Source organism: Oryzias latipes, chromosome 1, assembly GCF_002234675.1.
Source record: "Oryzias latipes chromosome 1, ASM223467v1".
In the NCBI taxonomy this organism is placed as follows: domain Eukaryota; kingdom Metazoa; phylum Chordata; class Actinopteri; order Beloniformes; family Adrianichthyidae; genus Oryzias; species Oryzias latipes.
In genome coordinates, this window is record NC_019859.2 from 21,913,091 (window position 1) to 21,940,149 (window position 27,059).

At 39.7% G+C, this 27,059-nt stretch overlaps 1 protein-coding gene across 2 annotated transcripts in view; it reads left to right on the forward strand.

Moving 5' to 3' along the window:
- The window catches only part of sdk1 (sidekick cell adhesion molecule 1), a 306,103-nt gene that overhangs the window by 275,636 nt on the left and 3,408 nt on the right, over nucleotides 1-27,059 (forward strand). For both annotated transcript variants that reach the window (XM_020704342.2, XM_011477316.3), the window contains 13 exons: nucleotides 5,185-5,386; nucleotides 9,124-9,227; nucleotides 9,327-9,397; nucleotides 10,136-10,271; nucleotides 12,237-12,293; nucleotides 12,413-12,514; nucleotides 15,287-15,402; nucleotides 19,081-19,267; nucleotides 19,389-19,526; nucleotides 19,606-19,767; nucleotides 20,624-20,749; nucleotides 21,210-21,374; nucleotides 22,841-22,978. In XM_020704342.2, the coding sequence (XP_020560001.2) occupies nucleotides 5,185-5,386; nucleotides 9,124-9,227; nucleotides 9,327-9,397; nucleotides 10,136-10,271; nucleotides 12,237-12,293; nucleotides 12,413-12,514; nucleotides 15,287-15,402; nucleotides 19,081-19,267; nucleotides 19,389-19,526; nucleotides 19,606-19,767; nucleotides 20,624-20,749; nucleotides 21,210-21,374; nucleotides 22,841-22,978 (1,704 nt within the window). The remainder of the gene's footprint in view (nucleotides 1-5,184; nucleotides 5,387-9,123; nucleotides 9,228-9,326; nucleotides 9,398-10,135; nucleotides 10,272-12,236; nucleotides 12,294-12,412; nucleotides 12,515-15,286; nucleotides 15,403-19,080; nucleotides 19,268-19,388; nucleotides 19,527-19,605; nucleotides 19,768-20,623; nucleotides 20,750-21,209; nucleotides 21,375-22,840; nucleotides 22,979-27,059) is intronic.

Genomic DNA, 27,059 nt, shown 5'->3' on the forward strand with positions numbered 1-27,059 from the left:
CTACTTTAGGCTTATTATTACTGTTTGATAGTGTCATCATTGATTTATTCAATCATTGTTGTACATTTCCAAACACAAACCATAGATTAGTTGTGAAGTAGACTGGACGTTTACTGTATTTTTCTCAAGCAATGTCGAGGTCTGCAAAAAAAAAGCATGTGTGACCTCAGTTGATCCTTTACAGAGGTTAATACAGAGTAGAGCTAGAGATATACCACACAAAACCAGACTCTCATCATTCGTTATGTGTGGCAGGGCCTGAGGCAAATCATGCCGAGGAGCGGAGGGATGAGCTAAATGAGTTTTATGCTTGCTTTGAGGTTCACAACACAGACCAGCAAGAAATGCCATGGTAATAGAGGACACAGAAAACTCTGTCTTTCACACCAGAAGATGTGCTTGAGCCCTTGAGCTCAAGAAAAGCAGCAGGTTCAGACAAAGTTCTCAAGCATACACTTAATGTTAACTTAACAGAGCCTTATAGAAAATTTGATAGTCATCAACAACTTGTCCTGCTAATGGTCATGTACCTTTTAAGCTTGTACAGTGCACCATTCTTGCATTTCTCCAAGATGTATATATTTTTCTAAAACTTAAACCTAATTTTTCATGGGACTATGCTTTGCTTTAGAAAGATTTGCTTTACATAAACCCATATATTTCAGCTGTTAATAAGTAGGCACTTTTTTCAGTGCCAAAACTTTGCAATCTGTAAGCTTCTTATCAATTCTTTGGCAATATAAGCATGTTGGTCTTCTGCTCTTGAACCCTGGAGAAGTGCTGTTCTCATCTTGTATTAATCTTATGTAGTTTGGGTGGCATCCTGATAAACATTAGGACTAACAAAGGAGCATTTTACACAAACTCATCTGCCAGAACAGCAACTTGCTGCAGGGATGTTACCTTTTGCTCTTTCAGGTACATAGCCACCTGCTTAGGCAGACATCTCTTGAACTCCTCCAGCAACAGAAGCTCTTGCTGTAACGTTACAACATGGTCTTCACTGACTGTCCACCATCTGTCGAAAAGAAGTCCTTTTTTGTCTACCAAAGTCCACAAGTTGTCTTCTTCAGACTCTAAAATGTCTTTCTGTATGCTTCTGGCACTGGTTCAAAGCCCCGGGTATAGCACTTTTAAGTTCATCCCACACACGGCTATCAGCGTCTGACAGTGATAAACACACTTCCTGTGCTTTACCAGACAGTGGATACTGTAGTAAGACTCCCCACACATCAGGTGGCCGATTCAAAGTGTTAGCAATGCGCTCTTAGACGTTTTTGAGGTGGTCCCAGCCCCTTGAGACTTAGGTAAAGGAGGCACAGACGCTACACACAGCTCCAACTGGCACAGCCTGAATGTTGTCTCAGCCTCAAGCTTTTTTATTCCCACTCTTCCACTCCTGAACCTGAAGACGTGCAAAGTGCGACTTCGCTCTGGGCTTTATCTTAAAGGCAGGATTGACTTTAAAGAGAAAGCTTTAGACGTAAGAAGTGTATAATTTTTTACCTGTCTCTTTTGGAGAAAGGTTGGACTATTATCTGTTGTGCTGCACCACCTTTGGGATGTGAAGCTGTCTCACCAGTAGGAACAGCCAATGCTTCACCGATCACCTAACCAAAACAAAGGATGTTTAAAAAAACCACAGTGGGATCAAACATTACCAAAAAAAAAAAAAAATTTACAGACTATTTAAAAATCCACTATAAGGTTAGGCAGCTCAAAGAGCAACAAAGAGATCAGCCAAGTGTGCTCTCTGCTGCAGACACCCTTAGCCTTTCATTAGTACTCCAGTTGATCTGCACCGCAAGGTCAGCTGGCCAAATCAGCTGATACCCATCAAAGGAAGGACAGCCTGCAGACAAGAAACCAAACAGAATGAAAACCAAACCACCCACTGTAACACTGTAACAGATATAAATGTCCCTTTACAGTCATCTCACCTGTGGCACAAAGTCTTAAATGAACATGAGAGATGAGAGCAATACCATGTTTCCCTCTGTGCACTGTGATAAAAAACAGTTGACTCTAAAGTTTATTTTAGTCAAGTAACATTTACTAATCCTGGAATAGGTCCACATTAGTCTGTTTACAGTCATACTTATTAACATTTATTATAAATTTGATCAGCCAGAAATTTTTCGACAAACATTGTTTTTTGTTGTACATTGGATTACTTCATACAAAACAATAATTAAAAAGAAAACTGTTTTGGTATTTCAAAAAATATTAAGAATTCACGAACATACTTGAGAGGATACACTTCACATATTTGGTGTTAAAAACGTAACCTTTCTAAATTAATATGAAGCGTCCCGCCAAGTAAAAGATCACTAAGAATTTCCTGGCAGGGCTGCTGCCATCTCTTCAGGCAAGTATGTGAATACTTTTGGCTTAGCTCCAAGACTGTGAGACGACTCAAACTGATCTTTTAGCTCCCCAGCTTTGTCTGTCAAAATAACACCAGCATCAAAGAAGTCAAAAAATTGAAACATTCCAGCAGAATTAATATGTGACAGTTAAGTGAATTTTTGTGGAAAAACAGAAGCCTAATGTCATGTGCAGGTATTATAATTGGATCAGGCATTACATCTGCAGCTTTATCACCAGTGCTTCTTTAGAAATGGATCCGGTTCCACTTCAATAACATAATGGGTCATTTTGCTGCGAGACAAACAAAATAGCCTAATAGAAACATCTATCAGATGATCCTAAAGAGATCACCTTCATCCCTGGAAGAAGAAAACAAGCTTTGAATGTGTTTGCTTGTAGGTGTGTTTTTGGCTGCATGCAGTACAGATAAAAGGGTGACTCCCTTTACAGAGATAAAGTGGTGCAATTGTTTGCCTCTAAACATTGATATCCGATAAGGTAATGGGCAAAATGACATCATTAGCTAAATTTAGCCCACAGCCCTGTTTCTCCTTACCTTTTTTAATGTTCCAGTACTAACCTAACTTCTTTGGGCCTTTCTATTGTTTTGTACTTTTCTACTTATGCTATAAGGCATTTACTTGTGGAAATATTTAGTGCCAGAAGAGATGAAAAAAACAGAGCAACCTGGAGGAAAAAGATGGCAACAGAAAGACAATAGAGGTTACATGATGGTTGGGTTAGAAAAAAAGTAGGAATAAGGTTGTGTGGTTCAAGGGGGAGACAAACAAATCTGACTCAAATTACTTGTGATTAGGATGAGTGAAGGAGGTCAAGCCTGCGTGACTGACTGTGTGTGGCCGTGCATGCTCGAGAAAATAAGTGAAGATTAATTAAACTTTAAAGACGATCAATAGTTCTTTTTGTTTCCAGGCTTAATCAATGACACTATGCCCCTGAAATTAGACACTTACGCCTCTGGCTGTGTTCCTATTTGCATGTGCATGCATCTGTGCACCAAGGCCCACCACTGTGATTGCAGTTGTTTGAAGACACTCACTACAAGAGCTATCTTTCATCTTATAATTGAACAGCAAGGACTGATGAAGGCATGCGCACTAATGATCTTTTAAGAAACACGTTTATTGATACTGCAGTAATTAGATGTGTCTGTTTGACGCTGCAGCACAAAAAAATGTAAATGTAGCATAAAAAGTCTGCTTCAAATGTTTTGTGTTATAGCTGTTTGCACAGTATTGACCATTTCCATCATTTTAGCTGCAGAGAGTCTGTTTTAACAGCGACACTCTGCATCTACGTAACTGGCTGACACGTGCATTTCTTCAAAATCTCATTAAAGCATTAAAAGACAGTCCAGTGAATGAGGTCTAAATATATTTAATATCTTGAACATCTAAAGGTAAAGTTTAAGCAGCTTTTGTCATCCTGATGTTGTTGGCTCTAACCACAGCAGACACACTTTTGTCATTACTGCTGACTAAACGATCAAGTCTTAAACTGTAGGAAAATAGAATGTCATTTCCTTGACTGATAAGACCATTTCTGAAGATTGAAGTGTTTGATCAAAACAGAGCTGGGGCTGCACAGTGGAGCAGTGGTTGGCGCTCTTGCCTCACAGCAAGAAGGCCCCCGGATCAAGTCCCAGCTGGGGGACCTGAAACAGAACACCAATGGGGGACCTTTCTGTGTGGAGTTTCCTTGTTCTCCCTCTCCATGCGTGGGTTTTCTCCGGGGACTCCGGCTTCCTCCCACCATCCAAAAACATGTTTTATAGGTCAATTGGTTGCTCCAGATTGTCCATAGGTGTGACTGTGAGAGTCTATGGGTGTGTGATAAGTGTGACCCTGCGACAGACTGACAACCTGTCCAGCGTGTCCCCTGCCTTTGCCCACAAGTGGCCGGGATAGGCTCCAGCAGCCCCATGACCCCGAAAGGGATAAACAGAAGAAGATTAATGAATGAATGAATCAAAACAGAAGCAACACCAGAATGATATTAAACTAAATTCACAATGTTAACTGAGAATACTGGGGATGCAGGACCAAAAAGATAGTTGATAGTGACAGTCATTTATGAGGAAGCCAGTAAACAAAATTTAGTTTGATAAAGCTTGGGGAAAAAATGAAATATTTTTGAAAGAAACAAGAAAAAATTAACAAGATAAAGTTACAGAAAGAGCTGCACGGTAGGGCTGTGATTAGCATTCTCGCCTCACAGCGAGAAGGCCCTAGTTTGAATCCCAGCTGGGACCTTTTGTGTAAAGTTTGCATGTTCTCCCTGTGCATGTGTGGGTTTTCTGTGGACCCTCCGACAGTCCAAAAACATGCTTCATGGGTTTATTGGTGTCTTAAAATTGGTCCTAGTTGTGGATGTTTGGCCCTGCAACAGTGTGGTGACCTGTTCAGGGTGTGTCCCCCCCTTCACCCAACAGTAGGTTGACTCCAGCAGTCCCATGGCCTCAAATGGGTGGGATGGATGGATGGATGGATGGATGGATGGATGGATGGATGGATGGATCTAACAAAAACGTACAAAAAATGATGGTTCCCTAACACATATTTGCTGGAAAACAGGACCAGGTGAGGTAATTAATGACTTTACCCACCGTAAAGCTGCAACACAAGGCTAAACAATAGAAGTAAAAAAAATAATGAATAATAAAATAAACACTTCAAGATCAATGCTGCGTGAAGACTAGTGTATTAATATGTTTTTCCTGTTTCAAATTATATTAAATGACTAAATTATTCTCATTTGTCTCTTAGTTATTCTCTCATTGTCCCACATCCCCAGAGCGTCCTCAACCACCTAAGAAGTTGGCTGCCCCCCAGGACGAGGTCGAAGCTCGCCGCCTTCACCTGTACTGGGGAATCAGTGGTTCAGGCTCCTCTCCTCTGAGATACTTTACTCTTCAGCTCAAGGAACTACCCAACGGGACTTGGAAGACCCACACCACCAACATCCCACACAATGTGACCTCCTGGACTGTGGACAGGTGCAAACATGCAGCACACACATACATGGGATTTGACGTGCATTGATTGTGCAAGCTGTTAAGGAAAGATCCCAGAAAATGACTGACTTTTAAAGAAGATATTTATTTCCTTTAAACATAAGTTAGCTATTTAGTCTTGATGCACATATTAATATGTAAAAACACAATTTTAAGGAGATAGACATAAAAAAATCCCTCTCTAAAACTATTTTCCACCATGTTTTTATTCCCTTGAAATTTCTTAAGTGGACATTTTATGAAGCACAGGATGCTTAGTGTTAATTAAATAAAGGGGTCTATTAAATTTTTCAAATATGTTTGCATCCATTGGGGGGGAAAAGTGGATCTATAGGAGGTTGCCATGAATGCAAAGTGAAGAACAGAGAATTGAAATGCAGTCAGGGAGTTTTTCTTTTTAAGGATGTTCAGTACAAAAAAGCTTTGCGTATTAAAACACAAATTACAATGAAAAAATGTTATTAAAAAGCGACACATAGAGAGGAATTATCATAATTACTGCATAAACAGGGATAATCTCAGTCACCTAATCACACGAGCACAGCAGGAACTGCTCTGCCTTTCCTATAATCCCTTTTTTTATCAGTTTTCCTCTCCGCTTTCAAGTTTGGGTGCCGTCTATCCCTATCCTCTTTTTACAATATTTTTCACCTTTTCATCTGTAATCCTTGTTACAGTCACCGCCTCTTTCCCTCCCTCTAAACCGTCCAAGCCAGCCATGTATATTTTTCTTCAAGCCTCTCTCAGCCTGTTGAAAGGGACTTCAGCGTTATTGTGCTTCGCTTTGCATTTACGTCTTTCTCTCTTTGCTGTCATTAAGGCAGTGGGTGAAAGTGGTCAGAGTGGATAACTACTCCAACTTTTGCAACAGTCTGAGTAGCAGGACTGCAATGATTGTTTAGAATGTTCCCACCTCTTTTCTGGTCATTTGCGCGCTTCTCTTCACAAGTCATCACGGATCTGTTTGAGATGCTGAAGTGTTTAGTCTGAGTGTGTCTGCATCAGTCTTTCTTAACCTGCCGCGGGGACAGTCTCTGTGCTACCATAGGGTTGCTGTTGTTGTTTTGATGGAGTGTTCCAGCTCAGTCGATCGCTCATTAGCTTCCATCTCCACATGCTCACTTTCTCATTTACGTCTTATGTGTACTAATTGTTGTTTTCCACTGAGACATCTTTAGAACCAAAACATCATGGCCCCCAGGCTGATGCGCACGCGCACACTCAGTTACAGCACACACACACACACACACACACACACACACACACACACACACACACACACACACACACACACACACACACACACACACACACACACACACACACACACACTGAAACATTGTCCTTAAGATCCTCCCAGTGCTCTATATACCCCACCCTGTTTAAGCTTGGTATCTTTGATGTTCTATTCCTACTTTATCCACAAATCTCTGGGGCATTTTTTGGCCCTATTGGGCCAGTCTCATTAATATACAGGAAGTCTCATGGTTTCCCTTGATGCCTGCTTAATTTCTGACAGGCCCTCTTCAGTCTCCAAACACTGAGTAAATGCAAGTGTAGAGAAACACCTTACAGGTATATGTGCTGGCTCCTTGTTACCACCAATTTTCTTCCTTAACCTTTCCTTGATAATGTGCTAAAACAGTTAAAATGGGGAGGAGAGTGTTTTTCCACTTTTTAATTAGAGGCAGGAAGTAAGAATTTGCATTCCAGACTGGCTTTGTTTCCTAGTCTCTCCTGATAAGTACATGTACATCAGCCTCATAATAAGGACTTCTAGAGTCAAGTGTTTTCAATATGACTCATATATTGTTATTCTGTGGTCATTAATGCATTCTCCTTGGCCAGAGGAGAAATGCAGATGTTGTTGTAATATTGCAATAAGAATACCTTGCCAGGGGAGACATTTAGGAAAGATGGGAGATAAAAGTTATTCAAGAGTCTTTGAGGTCTTTCAAGGCTGGTGAAAGATTAAAACCTGTCTGGGAGAGTGGACTTCTAAAGAAAATTATTTTAAAAGGTGATGAAGAAGCTCAGTGGGAAGTTTTGACTTGCTTTGTGTTGTTAAGGTAAAAAATTCCATGTGTGGTTTTAAATTGAATGGAACAATTTCTGTATTTAAATGGCAAATTATTATTTAGTGATAATAATGAGTGCTTATGTTGTCAGTTTCGCTTTGTCATGTTTCTGTTACAATCTAAAAGATGCTCATTAATGGTTGATGACAAAAAGGCAACACGTGTTCTGCACAGCTTTTCTACATAAAACAGGTCAGAAAAAACAAGCAGGTCAGAAATGTATCATGTACAGGAGCAGGAACACAGGAATCAGATGCAAATGCTGGAGTTCATCTCTTGTCACTCCTTTACCATGTATGTGAGCAAAGGAGAGCCCGCACACACAGCTGAACCTACCTCTTCGGTCCTAACACCTTCTAACATGCATCTCTTTGACTCTCTGACTCTCAGAGGCGTAACAAAGACACATCACCTTTGACCCTTGTAATGACTACACACAAAGAAGACTACTAAGATTTAAGATTCTTGAAAGCTGGACTGGAAGAAAATTCTTTATTCACTTCATTATCTTTTTTTTGTTTCACTTGAAAATTACTAACATGTTGACAGGTGACTATTGAATCCTCTGCTCCTGGACAGATGAGTGTTTATTATTTATTCCGCCATTTTTGGAAACTGGTGCTTGGTGATGTAAGGCAAGGCAAGTTTATTTGTATGGCACAATTCGTACACAAAGTAATTCAAAGTGCTTCACAAAACAGGAAACTGCATTAAAATCACAATACATAAGAGTGCAAGGATTAAAAACATACATAATCATTAAAAAATTTACTCTAAAAGAAAGGAAAGAGAAAAGAAAACGAAAAGAGGTTTTGATAAGGACCCTTCACTTATATACACGTGTATAAATGTAAAAATGTAAAAACACGCAAAACACCATTTTCTTCAGAGTGGATCTGTAAGTCAGTCAGCAAAGAATCCAAAACTAAACAGGAAATCTTTAGGCCAATGCCAGAAGCAAAATTCCTTTGAGTGACACTATGCTGTGATCAGTTGGGGTCAGAGGGCAGAATAAAGACACAGAGTGACATAAGAACAGTCAAGCCCTGCTTGTCTGTTTTTGTAGAACTACAAAGGTTTTTTAGATACACTTATAATTAACTTATTTTTGAAACTTACACAAATTAATTCTATCGAGTGTCCCACCCTGATTGCTGTACTAATAAAGCGTCATATGTTTGATTACTACAGCTTTTATAGTTCAACTAGCAATGCCCTCCGTGTTGAAACAGAAAGCCAGATTATAGTGCTCTGCTGTTGCTAAGGTGATGCATTTAGACAGAGGAGTCACCACTGTTACAACTTTTAAAAGAACATCAAAGTGTTGCACTTGAATTAATAATCTATGCACCTACTGCGACATGTCAAGTTTTGAACACTGTGCACAGCTTTCATTTCTCTTTAAATGTCTCTGGCTTTGAAGTGACATATCCAGTGGTCTGTTTACCATTTCACAGTTGGAGCTTTTACAGAAGTATTGTAAATCTGCTGCATAAAATGCTGTGTATAAATCTCTTTTAGTTGACTATAGGGGGTGAAAAACACCACCAATCTGAATAACGGTGCAATAGGTATTCAAGCTTGTATATTGTGAGAATCAAATGATAAGTCATTTCTGAGATAGTGGATTTGTGTCTGTAGACTGAAGCCCTTCACCTCATACAAGTTTCGGATGGTGGCCACCAATGATGTTGGAGACAGCCTCTTCAGCAAGGAGACAGATTCTGTTACTACTCTGCAGGACGGTAAGAGACAATAAAACGGATGCAGCACAGAAAGAAGACAATGAATTACAAAGCGTAGTATAACAGAACTGTGGAAGAGTAAAATGTCTTTTTTTGCAGTTCCCAACGAGCCTCCAGTGATCCTCTCAGTAAAACCAACAACAACTACTTCAGTGCTGATCCATTGGAAGGTATTTTCTTTAAGTACAGCATAGACCCTGTTGAGTACAGACCTACTCAACAAAACCTGATCTCAGGTTAACTACTTAGACAGTTAAGCCATTGCATGTTGGAAGAGTATATGTAAGTTTGAGCTGTACCTCTGTAAAATTATCATCATGAGCAGGGGCGAAGCTATGGAGGGGCAGCAGCAAAGTAATGCAGATTTAATTACCGAAAATTGAACTGTAATTTATTACGTTACCCCCAACACTGGAAGACAATTGGATCAGCTTATGCAAGTCCTAATATCCAGAGAAAGAACTTGCATATTGACAGTTTGTATCAGCAGAAAATGGGCTAATGGTGCAAAGGAGTCCTAAACAATCAGCCCTGCTTGAGAGGAAAAAGGGCAAAGATATAGCAAATATTTTCTGGCTACTTCACATCTTGTCTATCCTCCTCTTCTGTCTGTAAATGTCTTATCTCATCCTTGTAGCCTCATGTCAAAGCAGAAGGAGGCAATGAAAACACAAAGTCACCAGCAATTTCATCACACTTTACAAGAGTGCCAGACCTAGTGAAGCATCACTTTGCTTTTGCGAGTTTCTGCCAGGCTGCTACATGCTTCCTTTACAGTCATCTGTTTATAAAGTGCAATATAAATGCTTCTCTGCTAGCCTGCCATTGTTCTTTCTGATGCTTTCTTATTACTTTCAGAGTTTTACAATAATAAGTGGACACGTGTCTGCTTGTTTGTATGTTCACAGCGTCCCAAGGAAGAAAGCATCAATGGGGTTTTGGCTGGATACCGACTGTATTATAGAGAGCTTCCAGCAAATGAATCCAGTTTCCCACAAGCAGAAGTTCAGACAACCAAAAACACCACAAGTGCCCTCATTGCAGGTGAGTGCTTCTGTTACCTTTATGATGTCGCACAGTCATTTAAACCTTTCTGCACCCTCTGTCAGGAACCGGCAGTGTATGACCCGACAAGCAGAAACTTAAACATTTAAAAAATAAACTTAAACATAACATAAACCACAGGATAAAAAAGATGACAAAGCAGATATCCAGACTTTGAATAACCAAAATCCAGACACAAAAGAACATACTAAGTGTAAATATCTAAATGAACACAGCTGTGGGAGATCAACCTTGACCTAGTGAGACTGATAAGAAAAAAAAAATGCATGACAAATCTGAATAAGCATCACAAAAATTCAAGTTCAGAATCCTCCTTTTTAAATAATGATGAGAATGGCTCAAAGTTTACCTTGAAACGCTTTAAGGTGTAAAGTATTCCAGGATAATGTTCTATTGTGTGCTACTTTGTGTTCACAGCCATTTTAATCAAGCAAATTCCCTTCTTTACATCAAAAGATGTCAATAAATACATAGTTGAAAACCGTATTTATGTAATTACAGTGTTCCCTCTTTTATCACAGGGGTTACATTCCAAAAAAACCCATGATCGGTAAAATACATGAAGTAAGATTACAGATGTTTAAGGCTTTATACACTTTTCTCAGACAAACATTTTCACACTTTTCTCTCTTATTCAAACTCTCTAAGTTCAAACCTGTATAAAAAAATTATAAGTCTAGTATTATGGAATAAAAACAAATTTCTCTTTGCAATCAAATATTTATGTAGATATGGAGAGCTGCACATATCTGTACAAGAGACATGACATGGAGGAGGTTGATTGACAACGTCTACAGCCAATCAGGATGCAGAACACGGTGCGCTGTTATAAAAAAAAAACAACATGCAAAATTGCACAAAGAAAATATGTGAAACAGCGAGACCGCGAAAAATGAACTGCGATATAGTGAGGCACCGCTGTATATCCAAGTTTTACAGTGATGACATACTGCCAATAAAATAAAATGCTCTCAAAAAGTGAATTGTTGAGTTGGATGAGAGGCAGTATAAAGAGAAGCACATCTGTCCCCATTCATTGCTATACGACACATTTGAAACCTGACACTGCTAGATTTAAGGATGATAGTGCTTTTGTAAAATCCCAATTTTGATAGAGACATGTCAAAAGTAAATATGTACCTTTACCATGAGTCAAACTCAACCCCTTCAGTTTTTAGGATTTGGATTAGGGAGAATGGTGCACAACAGAAAAGTGTCTGCTTGACAATACCAGAACCTGATTATTTTCACGGGCTCAATATTGTTGTTGCATAAGTTGTGACAGTATATAAGAATAAAAAACAATATGAGAGTTTGATTATATGTCAAAACATTGCAATGATTGGAATAGAAAAGCTCAAAAGTACTGTACACATGTTTTTGCTGCAAATGTAATAGATTATTAACACTTTGTTAGATTGTGTGTGTCTAAATTTTAGATCAAATTCTTTATAAAAAACCTGTGTTGGATGTGATGAGATGTGTTCATGAACTAGTGTACAAAACTTGGAATGGCAAAGCACAAACAAGCTTTGAGTATTTGTAAGTCCTGGGATGGATTCCATTGTGCCCTAAAACTCAAAAAAAAGAGACAAGGAAATGTGTTTTAAGTTGTTTTAGAGATAAAATGTGGACTTGTGGCCAAACCTTGATCAAATCGCCTTCACCAGACGTTTTTCTCATATGGGTGCCCGTTTGCACTTTGAAAGAGCAATAATAAAAAGTTGTTTTTGGCTGGAGAGCCCGATAAATGAGTTTTCGGGATCTAGATTAAGAACTGGACAGACTGCTTAAAATCCAGGTCCCCCAGGCACAGTGGAGCAAAGATTGGTCAAAATGTAGCTTAAATACAGTGATAGTAAATTGCAAGATAATTTTACTGGTTATTGTTGGAGTCTATTCAGTTATTACTCTTTTTTTTTTCTTTCTCCCTCATTTTTCCAGCCAAGAGCACCTTCAAGACAGTCAGCAGTGCCTCGCTCACAGAGTTTGAATTGACACGTAAGTAATGTGCTGCAGGATGGAGAGGCAAAGCTCAGGTTTAAACACAGAGTGGCAATGTCCACTAACATGCTTCAGTTCTATTTATACTGAGATTTGTTTTCCTTTTTTTTGTGCAGAACTAAAGAGGTTCACACGCTATCAGATTGTAATGACAAGTTACAACATCATTGGTGAAAGTCCTCCATCCACTGCAGTGGATGTGTCAGTTGGAGAAGCTGGTAAGTGTCAACAAAATAAAAGTCTTGGTATGGATTGTGTCACAAGTTCTACCACTCACTACAACCCTTTTGGGATGTAAGAAAAGCAAAAATAAAACCATGATGATGAATTCTGTTATCGTGTTTTTAAAAATATCAATATATTCATTCCACACAAGTTGCTGCTCCTTTAACAGACTTTTTTAAGCTTTTTCAGCATATACTGTTTTCACACATTTCATGCTTTAAAGTCATTCTCCATTTGTCCTAATGGAGGCAAAATAACCAATTAACACCAGTTTTACATCCCTTTAAATGAATTGTAGCCTCTGATCTTCTGTAAATCAGGGAAGTTTTGCAAGTCCTTACTTTCTCCAACTCTTCCTAGGCAAAACATTCAACTTCAATGGAGATGGTTGCAGTGTCAGTGCAGCTGTTGAGTTTCTCAAAAGAATTTCTCTCGGGATCAATATTATAGAGGCTTGGAAACTTTTAAGGCTTTAACAGTATTTTTAGTTTTTTTACTCTTAAAGATAAATCAAGTCAAATTAAATTTGTGTTTTAGATCACCACAAACAAACTTTGTAACTATATCTCAGACTCACTCTTAAGTCTGTTTCAACTATTTTTTTAGCAGTGCTAATTTACCTTTACATAAACCTCATGGGCATGCATGGATACAAATTATTGATTATGTTTCACTATAATAAAAGAAGGATTTTGTGAGTTAAAAGTTATCGGATTTCCTGAAATTTTATTTTTTTGAACAGCATACTTCCAGGTATGATCTTGTTCTAATGCTAACTTTTTCTTTATCGCACAGTATCACCTTGAGCAGTCTACAAAGGCTATTGATATTCTTTGTTTTCCTGACTAAAAATTCTTTCCCGGACAATCACTCCCTCTAAATAATGATGTAATCATCGTGTTGTAATGTATTATGTGTATTTTGGGTTTTGTCTGATAGTCTCAGGAATTTTGATGAAGTAGTTCAGTTTCAGAAAAGATGATTCTTTTCTCTGAGGTCATCAAGGGCTAATTCAAGTGCCTTTCCTGATGACTCTCTGCAGGCCGTCATTGGTCTTTCAGTGAGGAATAGTTTGTCTGACCACTTCACCGTGAAGGCCTTGTAGTTGTAGTGCTGCTTCCTCAGCCAATCTGCACCAAGTACCTCTCATTCATTGCAATCACTGGCCTGTTGGTTACCTGTCTGACCAAACTTGCTTTTACCTCAGCCCATGTGGGAGCCAAATCTGTGATGTCTGCTGATGGTTCAAAACTTTCCCAAGTATTTCACATAGTTCTTCTTCCTTAAAGATCTGCAGAGTGTTTTTCCAGCCTTGAGACTCAGATTTTAGAAGCTGTATAAACAAACTGCAAAGTCTATTTGCTGTGTTTGTGTGTAATTTGAAAAATGTGGCAAAAAGCGAGAAATTACTCTAATCTCTTAAACCGAGCAGAGAAAAAAGGCACTCAAAGCTCTGAGGGCAGTTCAGTATCCCAGTTTTACATGTAAGGACATAAATGATAACACATTTAACTTATGACACAAGTATGACAAAAAATAGACAAAAAAAATGTGTAATTACCATGTTAACTTTGTTCTTATAGTACTTAAAAAAGCATTTAAAATACAAATTTGCCACTATTCAAAAATGAAAATTATGGAAAACACAAAGTGTGCATGAAGCAAAAGAAGAAAAAATGTCATTAATTTGAAGATCCACTTCAATGAAAAGGTGTTTTTTTGGTGTTTGTTCTTGTGGCATTTTTCCTCAGGATGGAGGAATTATTTATAAAATGGAAATTAAGCTCTAAATTGCTTTTCTGAGTATTTCTTTATTCAAGTTGCCGCGAATCAGGAGGATGTGAATAAAAGCTTGTAGTAGTTACATAAAATCCACAATCAGCCGGCCACAAGCTTCCTGCTCTGCTTCATTCCGATGCATCTACTTGCCGACAAATAGATCTATGTACGTCTTTGTTTTCTTTGTCAGAGCTGACATCTCAATCAAAACGGCATGGCTGGATAGCCCCGATATTGCTCACCAATTTTGTTGTCATTTTTCGCAAATTTCTTATTGCTGCCCTGCAGAAACTATGTCATAGAAAACAGCATAGATTTATTTTTATTTTGGCTGAAAACGGCATAATCATGATTAAAGGCCACTGGGAAGGCTTTTACAATAGATCAAAAGAGGATTGGAATGGGACTTTTCTTTTCAACACCAACTGGCATCACCAAGGTAACACAAGGTGAACAGTGTTGTGGTGATGGCTAACCTGCCCTTCACTTTTCCAGATTCAGACCAAGTGCGCACATTGTTTTCTGTCCAACACTCACACAAAACAGCCCTGACAAGACCACAGGAGAACAGCTTTCTCATTGTTTCAGCTGCACCTGCTTAATTTTGCAATTGACCTCACACTGCATCAAGCTCCTCTGCAGCATTTAAATTCAAGGAGAGCGTGGAATGCATATGTGAATATATTTGCAGGTTGTACAGGGAGATTCGTTTCACACACTTAGGAGTAAAAGGTGAGGATATGGAAGCTTAGTGGGAGGGGGAGTCAGGAAAGCCTGGGAGAGGATGATGAAATGGGGTGATATGGCCTTTCCTCTTGCCTCAGGTACTTGCTGCTGAGTGTTCATGCATATGTGAGGTACAGTGGAGGTACTGCCCAAGGCCCTTTTCTAATTGGAAGGGTTGAACGCATTTTTCTGTAATTCCACCTCTTTAATATGCAGCTGCACACAGACTCATGCTAACTGAAAATTCTTGCTCGCCGCAGCTCCATCAGTGGCGCCTCAGTCTATCAAAGTGTCAGCGGTGTCTCCCACCAGCCTGGAAGTGACTTGGGACATGCCCCCCCTTGAGACCCAGAATGGACTCATCCAAGGATATAAGGTGACTCTCAGAAAAACAAGCAGAAGCACACACATAGAATACATATTGCTATCTGCCTGAACTCATTAGAACTTCTCATTAGAACACAAAACCACTATAGATCTGCCAAAGAAGCCCGTTTCCAGATTTTTCACTTAAAGTATTTCCTCTTGACATCGTTTGGCTCCTCTGGGCCCTCAAGTGTGCCATAGACATGACAGAAAGAAATAATTTAACAGAGAAATTTGAATATCTTTTAATGGTTTCAATATCACTTCTTTTGCTGTCTCTGCCTCCTGGTTCTCCTGTCCAACCCTGTCACTCTGTACTTCAAACACAAGGTTATACATCCTGCTTTGGACACATCGATTGGAGCAAAAGTAAAAGTGGGGAGCTGAGAGCAAAGAAAGGAATGTAATATTTGCAGAGCGAAGACACAGGAGTGATCCCCTTAGAATCTATATTAGAGCAGACCACAGAGAGCATCCGTCTAAACCAAGATGGACAGATAAGGGGAGGGTTCAAGCAAACTGTCGCATCACAAACGGCCACGCACAAGCAGAAAAGGTGAGAGCAGGCAGGTAGCATGCAGTCATGCCTGTTGAGCAAAAATCCACACACAGAAAAAGGTGTGGTAAGATGAAGTGCCTCCCATTGGGCAAACATGCAGAGTATTTTATGAAAAGAAGGATTCCAAGCAAGACTGCAGTTTATCTCACCCAGAAAAAAAAAGAAGACAAAGGTCCTAATCATCTTCATCCATGGTGCTTGTATTTAGAGTAACCCTGAGCCTCTCTGACGGAGACAACTCCAATTGACTTTTTTATACATATTTTACAAAGCTATGCACCTAAAGCAGCAGAAGAGATATTGCCTATTTTCTAGAATAGAATATTTAAATGGATATACCCTGTGTGTACAGAAGGTAATATATTATGCTCTTAAACCGATGTTATGGCTGAGTTATTGTGTATCTCATTATAGTAAGAGCTTGTGGAAGGACAGGCCTGGTATAATGCTGCCCTCAAGTGTGACTCAGAAGTTGCAGCTTTCAGCTTTGAAAGCAGTAAATTTAGCTTATGGGCTCTATACTGCTGTCTGTTCAGAATAATAACAAAATGGAGCCCTTTGTGTAAGTCTTGGCCACTTTTCAAATCAAATTGCCCGCAGTTTGCGTGGCAGGAAACACAAACACATACCTCTCCAGCTTTAGATGGCGCCATAAAGCGGGTAATCGGGAGCATTTAAAAAGTAATGCTCTTTTGTCACTGCACCATTTTTGTTCAACCGTCTGAATGGGATCACGCCGCCACACAGACGCACGAGCCATCACTAAAAGCACAGCATTGCACCGTGTCTGTCTTAAGGACCCACCACTGTTGCAGAGAACAAAAACATGTAGAGAAAATCCTGGCTAGATCAACACCCCCCCAAACACACACACAGAAAGGCTACAGTGTCACCGTCTGATTGCAGATTAGCTGAGAGGCCATGTGCAGAGTGATTAGAAACACGGGTGGTTGATTGTTGTTCCAAACTTGTTACAGAAAATGTCAGCATGCTGCATCGTACAGGTCTATACCTGAACTACTTTGCGTTATCTGTCTTCTGTGTTTGTTCTCTTTAAATATTTAGGCTCAAATGTTGAGGGGGGTAGATTTATCCCCTAAATCTTCCTCTCTAGAACTTTTTCTCAATCTCGCTTTTGATGAATCGTGATTTTCGGTGGCAGTTATTAAATATGCATGTGTGTGGGGAGGAAAACATGAATAGACTATATTTCATCCAGTTATTCATTCAGTACTGAACAGAAATGCAGTGATATGTTGCAGAGCAGCTTTAAAACAGGAAGTTGTAGGCATAAACCCTGTTGATGAGAATGATTTGCTCAATTCTATCAGAAAACAGGAACTCACTGTTAAGACATCAAAAAGATTTATATAATTATTATTTTGCATCGAGGTAACCATTGCAGGAATACCATATGATCTGTAAGACTGAATCACTACTGTTGCGTAAAGATTCTCACTGATAAAACAGTTTACACACCATAAGCTTGAATATTACTTCCGTCTCATCATGTAGTAGAAAATAACCAGGTAGATTTCTTCTGCTTCATGTTACACACATCAGCCAAACTAATCCATGCATCTTCATTATTCGTGGACGTCATAAAAGTAATTGGTCATGATAAGGATTATTGATTTATTTTTCACATCAGCACGTGCAGCCTTTACCAGTCAGGGCTGAGCTTTCAGCTTTGATGAAGACGCTTTAAATCCTCCTTTCTTTACACCCAGATTTTCATGTCTGATTACTTTCATTTAGGCCAAGTTAATGACTTTTTATTGCAGTACAATAGATGGCTAATTTAGTCTTTAAATACCTTTGTAAATTATCTAAATAATAACTCGGTTGCGCTCCCAGGTCCTCCTTATACCAGTGACGATCACATAAAGCACTGTGATCATTTTAGGCTATAAAAGTAAAGTGGAGGTTCTGGAAAGAATAACTGGAGGTCAAAGAGCTTTTAATTTCATGCAAAATGCTGTAAACTTAATTCTAGCTCACATTAGGTGAGAAAAAAGCCCACAAATGGTGCTCGACTCAAGTTACAGACCTATTTAAGGTACTAGAGCAACACAACCGTCATGAGGAAAGTCTTTAGGGGAATTGTGTTTCATCCCTTCAGCGTTGTGTCGCTGGGGTTTAGAATCTCTGCAAAAAGTCCAAGAAAAAGCTGTGGAGACACATTGTGGCCTAAGATGTCCAAATAGTTTCTTTTGTTTTCTGTTTTTGATTTTGACATTACAAAATAAAAGCTATATAATGAAGAAATATTACACCCAGTAATCAGTCCTTTACACTGAAATCTTTCTGGTTGGTCTCTTCTTTTTTTCCAGTGATTTTTAACCAGATCGTCTGTGCTCCACATCTTTATTTCTGTTCCAGAAACAGGAAAACCAGAAATAAATAAATCAAAAAGTAATCATCTAAATCACCTATAGAAATGACTGTTGAAATGAGGATTTAGTTATTTTGTGTTTGTATTCATGCAACTTTATGATGCTGCAGAGAAAAGTGTCCAGCCTGACAAAGAACCTCCACTATGCAATGAATAGTAGAGATGAAGACTAACTTTAATGACGCGATGATGAAGATGCAGTGGGCTTTTGGAAGATGAAAATGGAGAAAGCAGAACAGTTCAGTCTGTTACTAAAACACTCAGTGTTCAGAACAGCTGCTGATTGGACGGGCTGAGAAGCAGTCTGCTGTCTTTCTGTGTCTTTGAGATGTGTGTTTTTTTAAAGACAGAATTGATCTTACTTGGAAATTATTTTACCACACAAGTTCTCTTAGCTTGATGCTATGTTGTCACTCAAAAGTTAAGGGTCTTATAACTCACTCAATAGAGTTCTTTCATTGCCGTCTCTTCAGTCCCTTTGACTGAACCTCAATCACGATGAAGGCTCGGAATAGCCAGGTTAACTGTTGAACCATCAAATGGAAAAAATCTGTACTGAATGAACCAACTCAAACACCGCTAACTTTAAATTTGTTTTTACTTTTCAAACACCTTAAAAATTCTTTTTTACCACATTCATAAAATATTTAGGACAGAGATGACATTAGTGATGTGAGACAGGAGCAAAGAAAGAGCCCAGTTAAGTTGATGTTTGTTGTTATTTGCTGTCACAGATTCACTACTGGGAGAGAGACAAGCAGAACCAGACTGAAAAAGTGAAAGTGATTTTTATCCCTGAGACCCGTGTGCACCTCCACAACCTGACCAGCTACACACCTTATCTGGTTACCCTGACTGCCTTCAACACGGCTGGAGACGGACCGCCTAGCGACCCCCGTGGGGCTCGGACCCGCCAGTCTGGTAGGAAGCCATGGCAGTTTAATCTCCTCATACCAGTCTAATAAACAGCAAAATCAAAGTCTTCCTGATCTCATTGGAATCCTCTGATCTTCCCCTTATCTGTCGTCCTTTGTGTCTGCAGCTCCCAGCCAACCAAGCTTCCTGTCCTTCTCTGAAGTGACAGGAGGAAGTGTCAACGTGTCCTGGGGGCCCCCGATCACCCCTAATGGACAAGTGGAGGGCTATCGAGTCATATATCAACCAACTGCACCTGTACAAGGTCTGCATACATTAATAAACATGCTGTCGGCAAAGAACGTAATGCCTTTCTATACTAACTTTTGCTAATTTGACCTCAGGAGTGAGTAAAGTGGTGACTGTGGATGTGAAAGGCAGCTGGCAACGATGGCTGAAGGTTCGGGATTTGATCAAAGGAGCAACATACACATTCAGCGTTCAGGCTCTCACAATCAGCTATGGCCCCCCAGTACGCGCAAACATCAGTGCTCAACCTGTAAAAGGTACAACATGTCAGAGTTCTACCTGAAACTCCCTGAAATTCAATGAAACTGATTTTAAAAAAGGCAAAAACTTACAGATATTCTGATTGCATCCACCATCTACTGCTTATCCCAATTTGGTTTGCAATAAATACAAAATACTTTGTGAGAAAAATGTGCAGAAAAAATGTTTTTACTTAGACCTTTGAACTAAAGCAGGTGTCAAACATGAAGAAAAAAAGTAAGCCCAGTATAGCAGCATGGCTTATACTGCTTCATTAATCAAATGTTCACATCTTTGCAAAATTTCACCGGCAGCTTTAAGTGAATCTTTATCCCACGTGCTGATGCTGTCACTACAGCACACTGAGATGAAACTCTCTGATTAAACCTCAAAGTCAAACTCTTTGGAAAGAGCACTTAATGTAAGCAGACTGATGGCATCAGCTCATGCAGCCACTAACACCCAACGGAAGCTGTTGGGAGCTGCTGTTTGACACACTATTTTAGCTGTTCAGTGGGCCAGAATAGATGGCCCTCATTTCCCATCATGGTTAGCTGGACTGAACAGCCTCTACATATTATTAAATTTGAATTGAGCCGGCATTTATATTTAATAAAGTAAGCTATATTTCTGCTTTTCTCTGCTCCTTCCTGATTGCTTAATGTATCAATAAGCAGCTTGATGTCTGATAAATGCTACAGATTTTCACAAAACTCACTCACTCCCTTTTAAAGAGCAACATCTTATTTTTTCATTGGAGCTAATTATCCTATTTTTCTGCTAAGTTCAGTTCCTCCTTTGGAGCAACCTTATTGGAAAATGTGAACCAGTGCCGTGTTCAGAAAGTAAGAATTCCTCTTTCTGACACTAAAGGCTCTCCCGGGTCGCCCGTGGAGGTTTCCATCACTAAGACGTCCTCTGCCCTCACCCTCCACTGGTCAGAAGCTGATAACGGCGCCGCTCCTGTGACTGGATACGTGATTGAGGCTCGTTCCTCAGGTGAGCTCCAGTACTCCACAAACAGGCTATGCAGACTTACAAGGCAGTCACCTCTTTCTTATGAGCTCTAAATTCTTTACCAGCTTGAACTACGCTGTACTGAGCGTTCCTGAAGGTCTTTTTGGATTCATTAAGACCTGCTGAGCAAATCAAGGCAGCAGCAATTTTCTAATAAAAATTACAAGACGTGCAACTTGGGAAGGAAGCGTCTGTGGGAAATTGTTTAAGCACCCTGCAGGAGAGCAATTGTAGACCAGGATATAATTAAACAATTGCCAACAATGCCCCTTTTTATTAATAGCGATAGCAGTGATCACTGTAATCCCCGCAGTGTCATCATCATCCTTGTCATCTCCAATGTTATGTGACAACTTCTAATTCTCTTTACTCACATTTAAAAGTGACTAATTCTTCAATGGCGCTCTGTCTTCCTTTGCTCATCACACACCTCTGTCTGCAGACGAGGGATTGTGGGACTCCTTCATCAGACATCTTCCTCCCAGCAGCAGGTCTGCCTCCGTGCCGCTGGAGCGCCTGAGGTCAGGAATTAGCTACGAGTTTCGAGTTATTGCTCTTAATCGCTTTGGCTATGGACAGCCAAGTACGCCCTCTGCTGCTCTCGCAGGTAAATAGCAAACGCACAAAGTCGCACGCACCATTGAGGTCGATGAACAAACTCACTTATACACTTGTAATTCCAGAACATGATCATGTTGTTGTAGATAGATCATGTGCTTTTGCTGCCCTCTTCAGGCACAGTCATGACACTGCAGCTGGCTCCACTGTGCAGACGGCTGTTACTAGAGCAAAGCTCAGCCACCTTTATTGCTTAAAGGGCTGTTTGGGTCACTTTCTTACTGAGCAAAACCTAGCAAGACCATTTGTGAAAATACACTTAATTTATGTTTTGTGACCATGAAACTATTCATGTATAATATGCAGCATATAGATATTTACACTAGTTACAAACAAATAAATAAAAGAAAAAAATATGACAAAAAGGGGTTTATACAAATCTACACTTTAGTTTCTCGAAGCTATATAACCTCTTTTTGTGATAGTAAAACCTGTCCAACACAAAAAGCCTTCAGCTCTAATCTGTTTGCTCAGCTGTTGGACAGAACAAGTTAGAAAAAAGAAAAAGAAAAAAAAGATATTTACAGTAGTTAAAGTAGAATTGTTGTTTTACTAAACAATTTGAACTTCTTTTACTTTTGAGAGCAGCACAAACAATTTCCTTTCAAAATATAATACACACTGTCCAATAAGATCTTCTTGCTGTAGCAGATTTACATGTAAGTAAATGGAACATGGACTTTTCTGTTTGGTGCACCTTTATCCTTTATCGCCTTCTAATATCTTTAATATCAAATGTAAACATGAAAAAATTGAGTATTTAATCTAATTTATAAACAAAAGTGCTATAAGCTGAATCACAAGATATTAACATTTTACTCTCACTCTGCTGTTTTGTCTGTCATCAGTTTTCTTGTCTGTTATCTAATCATAAATGACAAAACTTAACATAAACAAATAAACCAAACCATTATTTATTCAAATTGTATGAGCAGCTGTATAGCTCAGCAATCAGACCAGTGTTCAATTCTAAGGGGTGCAATAAGCTTCATCCAGTGTGGGTCTAGGCAGTAGTGTGGGGAAGACCCTCCACACTACTGCCTTACTATGTAACCACAAGAGAGTCCAGGTCTGGATCCTCCTGTGCCGGTCCCCAGCCCGGATAAAATACAGAGTTGTGTCAGGAAGAGCATCTGGTGTAAAAAATCTTTGCCGAACCGCCTGTGTGAACCAGCCCAAGCTGATACGCTGTGGCGACCCCTGAAGGGATATTTTTAAGATCGACAACATTCAAATTGTTAGTATTTTTCATCAAAGTCAAAGAGCCACAGTGGAGGGACAAAAGAGCCGCATGTGGCTCTGAGCCTCAGTTTGCAGAAATTTGGACTAAAGGCTTCAAACCTGTCTGCAAACGCCTGAATTGTTTCAAGAAGACTGAATGGGAGTAAAAGGGAATTATAAATGTTTATATTTATTGGGGTATATTTTGTGACCCTTCTTTGTCTCCATCTGCAGCTCTCTCCGAGCGTCCCTTTTATGAAGAATGGTGGTTTCTCCTGGTCATGGCTCTGGTAGGGCTAATCCTCATTCTGGTCCTGGTCTTCACTCTGCTGCTGCATGGACACAGCAGCAAATACAAAGCTTGTGGCTCAGGTTTGTGGTTCTGTTGTGTACTTTCATTCTCATTGCAGGAGTATGGTACAAACCCCCGGCACAATTTGGCAAAACATTCACGAACTGCTGCATAAAAATCAACACTCCTGGTTTGGGAAATATCTGTTTTATTTCCAATCAATAATAATCAAGTTTCCCAGTCCGTCTCCAAGTTGTCTCAAACTTCTATCATTTTGGGCGCTTTAAACAGTTAAAAGTGGATTTGAGATAGTTGACAGAGACCTCTGGAGGGATCTTCACAGAGAAACATTCTAAACGGTTCATCCTTCCAGCCACAAAAGATCTACCCTCTGCAGCAAGAAAAACATGGATAACTGCAAAGACTACAAAGAAAATGTGAAAACTCTGGTCACCAGCAGACGCACCCTTGTGAGATGCAACCATAGTCAAACTGAGTCAATAAAACATCAGTTTTACAGCATTAATGATTTACTAAACAATCTCAATAACTGACAACAACAAGGATGTCCAAGCTATCCCTCTGCACTTGTGAAGTAGAAGACACTGTCAATCTATTAGGCCTGATTTACTCTTCCACATGAATTGTTGAATTTGGGGAACATTCAGACTGTTTCCACCTTTGATTTACCCACTGAGTCACAATGAGCCCGCTTGTTTGAATGAAAGCTTTCTTCCTGCTAGAACAGTGCTATAGTGTTGTCATTTGGTCATCAGCAGATCTTTTATCAGTAGCTTCAAAATAACTGAAAAGCAGTCACTGTTGTTTTGTTTGTTTGTCTACTGTTATCAGTCAAGCCTTAGGCACAACTGCCCCCATGGGTGGATACGGGCTGGATGTGGGCTAAAACTGCGGCGTACAGATAGCCTGTATGAAATATGAGGGTCATAGACAGCTAGAAGCGAACACTAAAACAACATATGAGAGTGAGTGAGGGTGAAGTAGGTGAGACGCAGGCACGTCATACAGATTGTTCGCCCCCCCACCCCAGAACTCTGTGAACTGCACAGGGCGCATTGAATCAGTCCATGACCCACCACAGGCCTGGACAACCCTAAAACCCGCAACAACGGGTGCATGTGACTACAGCTGTAACATAAACAGGAGCTCGTATTGTGTTGCGTCTGCCTTCCTGACCAATATTGTCTGGAGTGTGTGGAAATAATGTGACACCAAATTATGTGGATGTTTTTTATTTTCAGTCCAAAGTTTACAATGTGAGCAGTGGAATGGACACTAAATGCAAAGGTCCAATAATGTTTAAGTATTTGGATCTATAAATTTCTGACACGTAGAAACCTGATGCCTTTTCGAATAAAGGAAATCTTGGAGGGAAAAATGTAAAACAATAATTATTCTTGTCATCAGAATAAAGATTTGTTGTGTCCTGCAGTCTTTTGGTTTTCCCATAAAAAAGCTTGTCCACAGACAGACAAACGAAAGGCCGACTTCACCGGTCCTCCTCGCTTTGTGCTCCTTCCAGCTGCTGAGCAGACTCTGTGTTTGAAAGTCTGACACAGTGACTGCTGGGAGGCAGCTCCTCTCTGTGGATCTTACAGATGAGGAGCGAAGCTCTGTCACTGAACATCATCTGTAGTTTCAGCTGTCTCTACAAAGCCCCCCGACTGTTCTGTTTTACTGCTACTGTCATCATTTTCAGCACAAACTCACCGAGTCCTCACAAGGTTCAAGTGTGAACACTCATTTTGTTCTCATCCAAAAAATCAGACTGAGTGTAAACATGATTACATGTCCTCCTTGATTGGGTTGTGAACAGACTGACACCACTGTCCTTAATCTAATTTAAAACGTCACTGAGCTGATTTGGATTGGTCTGATCTGATTGAAGTGTTTACATTAGGGATTTTTTATATCAATTTCAATGAAAAGCCAACCATTAACCTGATTAAAAGCGCTCTATCAGAGTACTTCTAATATTCTCTCTGGTTGTGATGTTTTCATTGTTAGCGGTGGATAAGTGTTCAGTGTAAATATGCCATCATTGCCCTCATCCACTCCTTTTAAATAGCAGGTCATCGTTTGGGGTTGTAGCGTGTTGTCTCTGCGCCTCAGCTCATCAGTGCTCACACTACAACATGCTGGAAAACATTCAACATTAGATTTCACAGTTTGTTTGGGATTCAGACTGAAGGCAAATTGCATTGTTGAAAGGGATTTCTGAGGCTGTTGGAGGAGAGACCGGGGACCATGCTGTGGGTTGAGATGTGGCACTTCAGCCGATAAAGCAGCAAGAGACAGAAACGTCTGAACACAGGAAGAGTAACAAGGAAATGCCGAGTTAAAAGCTGCAAATTGTGGTCAGGACGGAGAATTCAGTAGAGTTGAACATTTGTAGTATATTTTTAAAAACATGGATGTGTGCAGAAACATTGCAGACATCGAAACAAATGTATGACTTGTTCTTTTTTTTTAAATCTTAAAGAAAGCGCTTGTATAAAAATCCTGTTTTGAATATGTTCTTTTGGCATTAATGTGTTGATTGAGGACATTTGTGAAGAACATTAGGCTTAAAATTGCATTTCTTTATGCAAATCATTATGAATCAGGAGCAGACGAAAAATGCAGTTAGAAAAAGAGCTGATTTGTGATGTAGAAAATATGCTGGATGGATGCTCTGCTCCATTCTGATGCATCCGCTTACAGACAAATAGATCCATTACATCTTTTTTTTCCTTGTCTGAGCTGGCATCTGGCTCAAAATTGTACGGCTGGATAGCTCAGATGTTGATCGCCATCTTTGTTACACCGTTAATGTTAGGCCAGAGGTTTGAGGGGCTGTAAGCTAGCAGGAGAGCATGTAAACAGAGAACTCTCACTTATCGGTGATGGGAAGTGGCTTGCTCTGTGACAACAGTCCCTTTCATAACTCAGACGTGAATTTCTAATGAACTACTGTCACTGTGTAGAAACTATGTCCTAGAAAACAACACAGGTTTTTGGATTTTGCTAAAAACGGCATCATTATATTTAATCTTCAAGCGACCGGGTGGGGTCATTTATGACCCCAGCCATATAATTTAATGTGCCAGATCTTTGTTTTTTATTCAATTTTTTTTCCCTACCATGAGTTTGTCAGTCTACTAATTCTACACAGTTTCATAGTATTTTGCAGGGATCAGGCAATTTGTGTGGCGTAGACATCACAAACTCTTGTGGGGTCATTTATGACCCCGAAGAGAAGCACTGGTTTTTAAACATTGGTTATTCAATTTTATTAAAATGTTCCACTTCTAATCAGTCCTTGATATTGTATTGCAGTGAACCATTGCCAACAGACCTAGTCTAGCAAGATTTACAGATGCTGAAGCTGAGACTAATACTTAAAGCCCAAAGTGATTATGAAAAGGGTTAGGGTTAGGGCTAACCCTTCTCAAAGAGCTTGGGTATGAACTAGTGAAGCCACATGTAGAGAAAAGGTCACAGATTCATAACCTCCATAAAGCAACTAGGAAAGCAATAGCAAGCATTAGTGTTGGTCCTGCTAACCCTGCAGAGCAGCCTGCAGTTGCTGCAGTACCTGGCAAACGCAAGCGCTGTTCGTTTTGCCCACGCAGCATCTACAGGAAAGTGTCACGGGCGTGTGCTTCATGCAACCAGCCAGTGTGGCCAGAACATAGCCACAAACAAGTGGTTTGTAGTACATCGATGAATTTCATTTCAAGAGCTTTGACTGAACTTGTTTTCATAACTGAGTATCTGCTTTTGACAGTTACAATTTTCAGTTATTTTTTGATATCATATTACACATGTACAAACAAGATGTTTGTGTGGTTTTTGTTTTAAACACAGGCATAGTAGTAACATAAGTTGATCGAATGTGTTCTGAGTAGGATGACTTCCTTACCAATTGTAGCATGTTCCCTAGTCAGCAACTCAGCTAATTATTTTTGTTGATGTTAGCAGTATGCTAGCTCAACATAAGTTAAATATTTCTACTCAAACTCCTCTTTTTTTATAATGTACGTTTTAATTTAGGTTGCTAAAAAAATTATCCTTTTGCAAGTTGGAACAAGGACTGTCTAAATAAATGTTGCGTTGTTCTTAAAGTCTGTGTTTTGGTTATTTCTTGCAATAAAAATA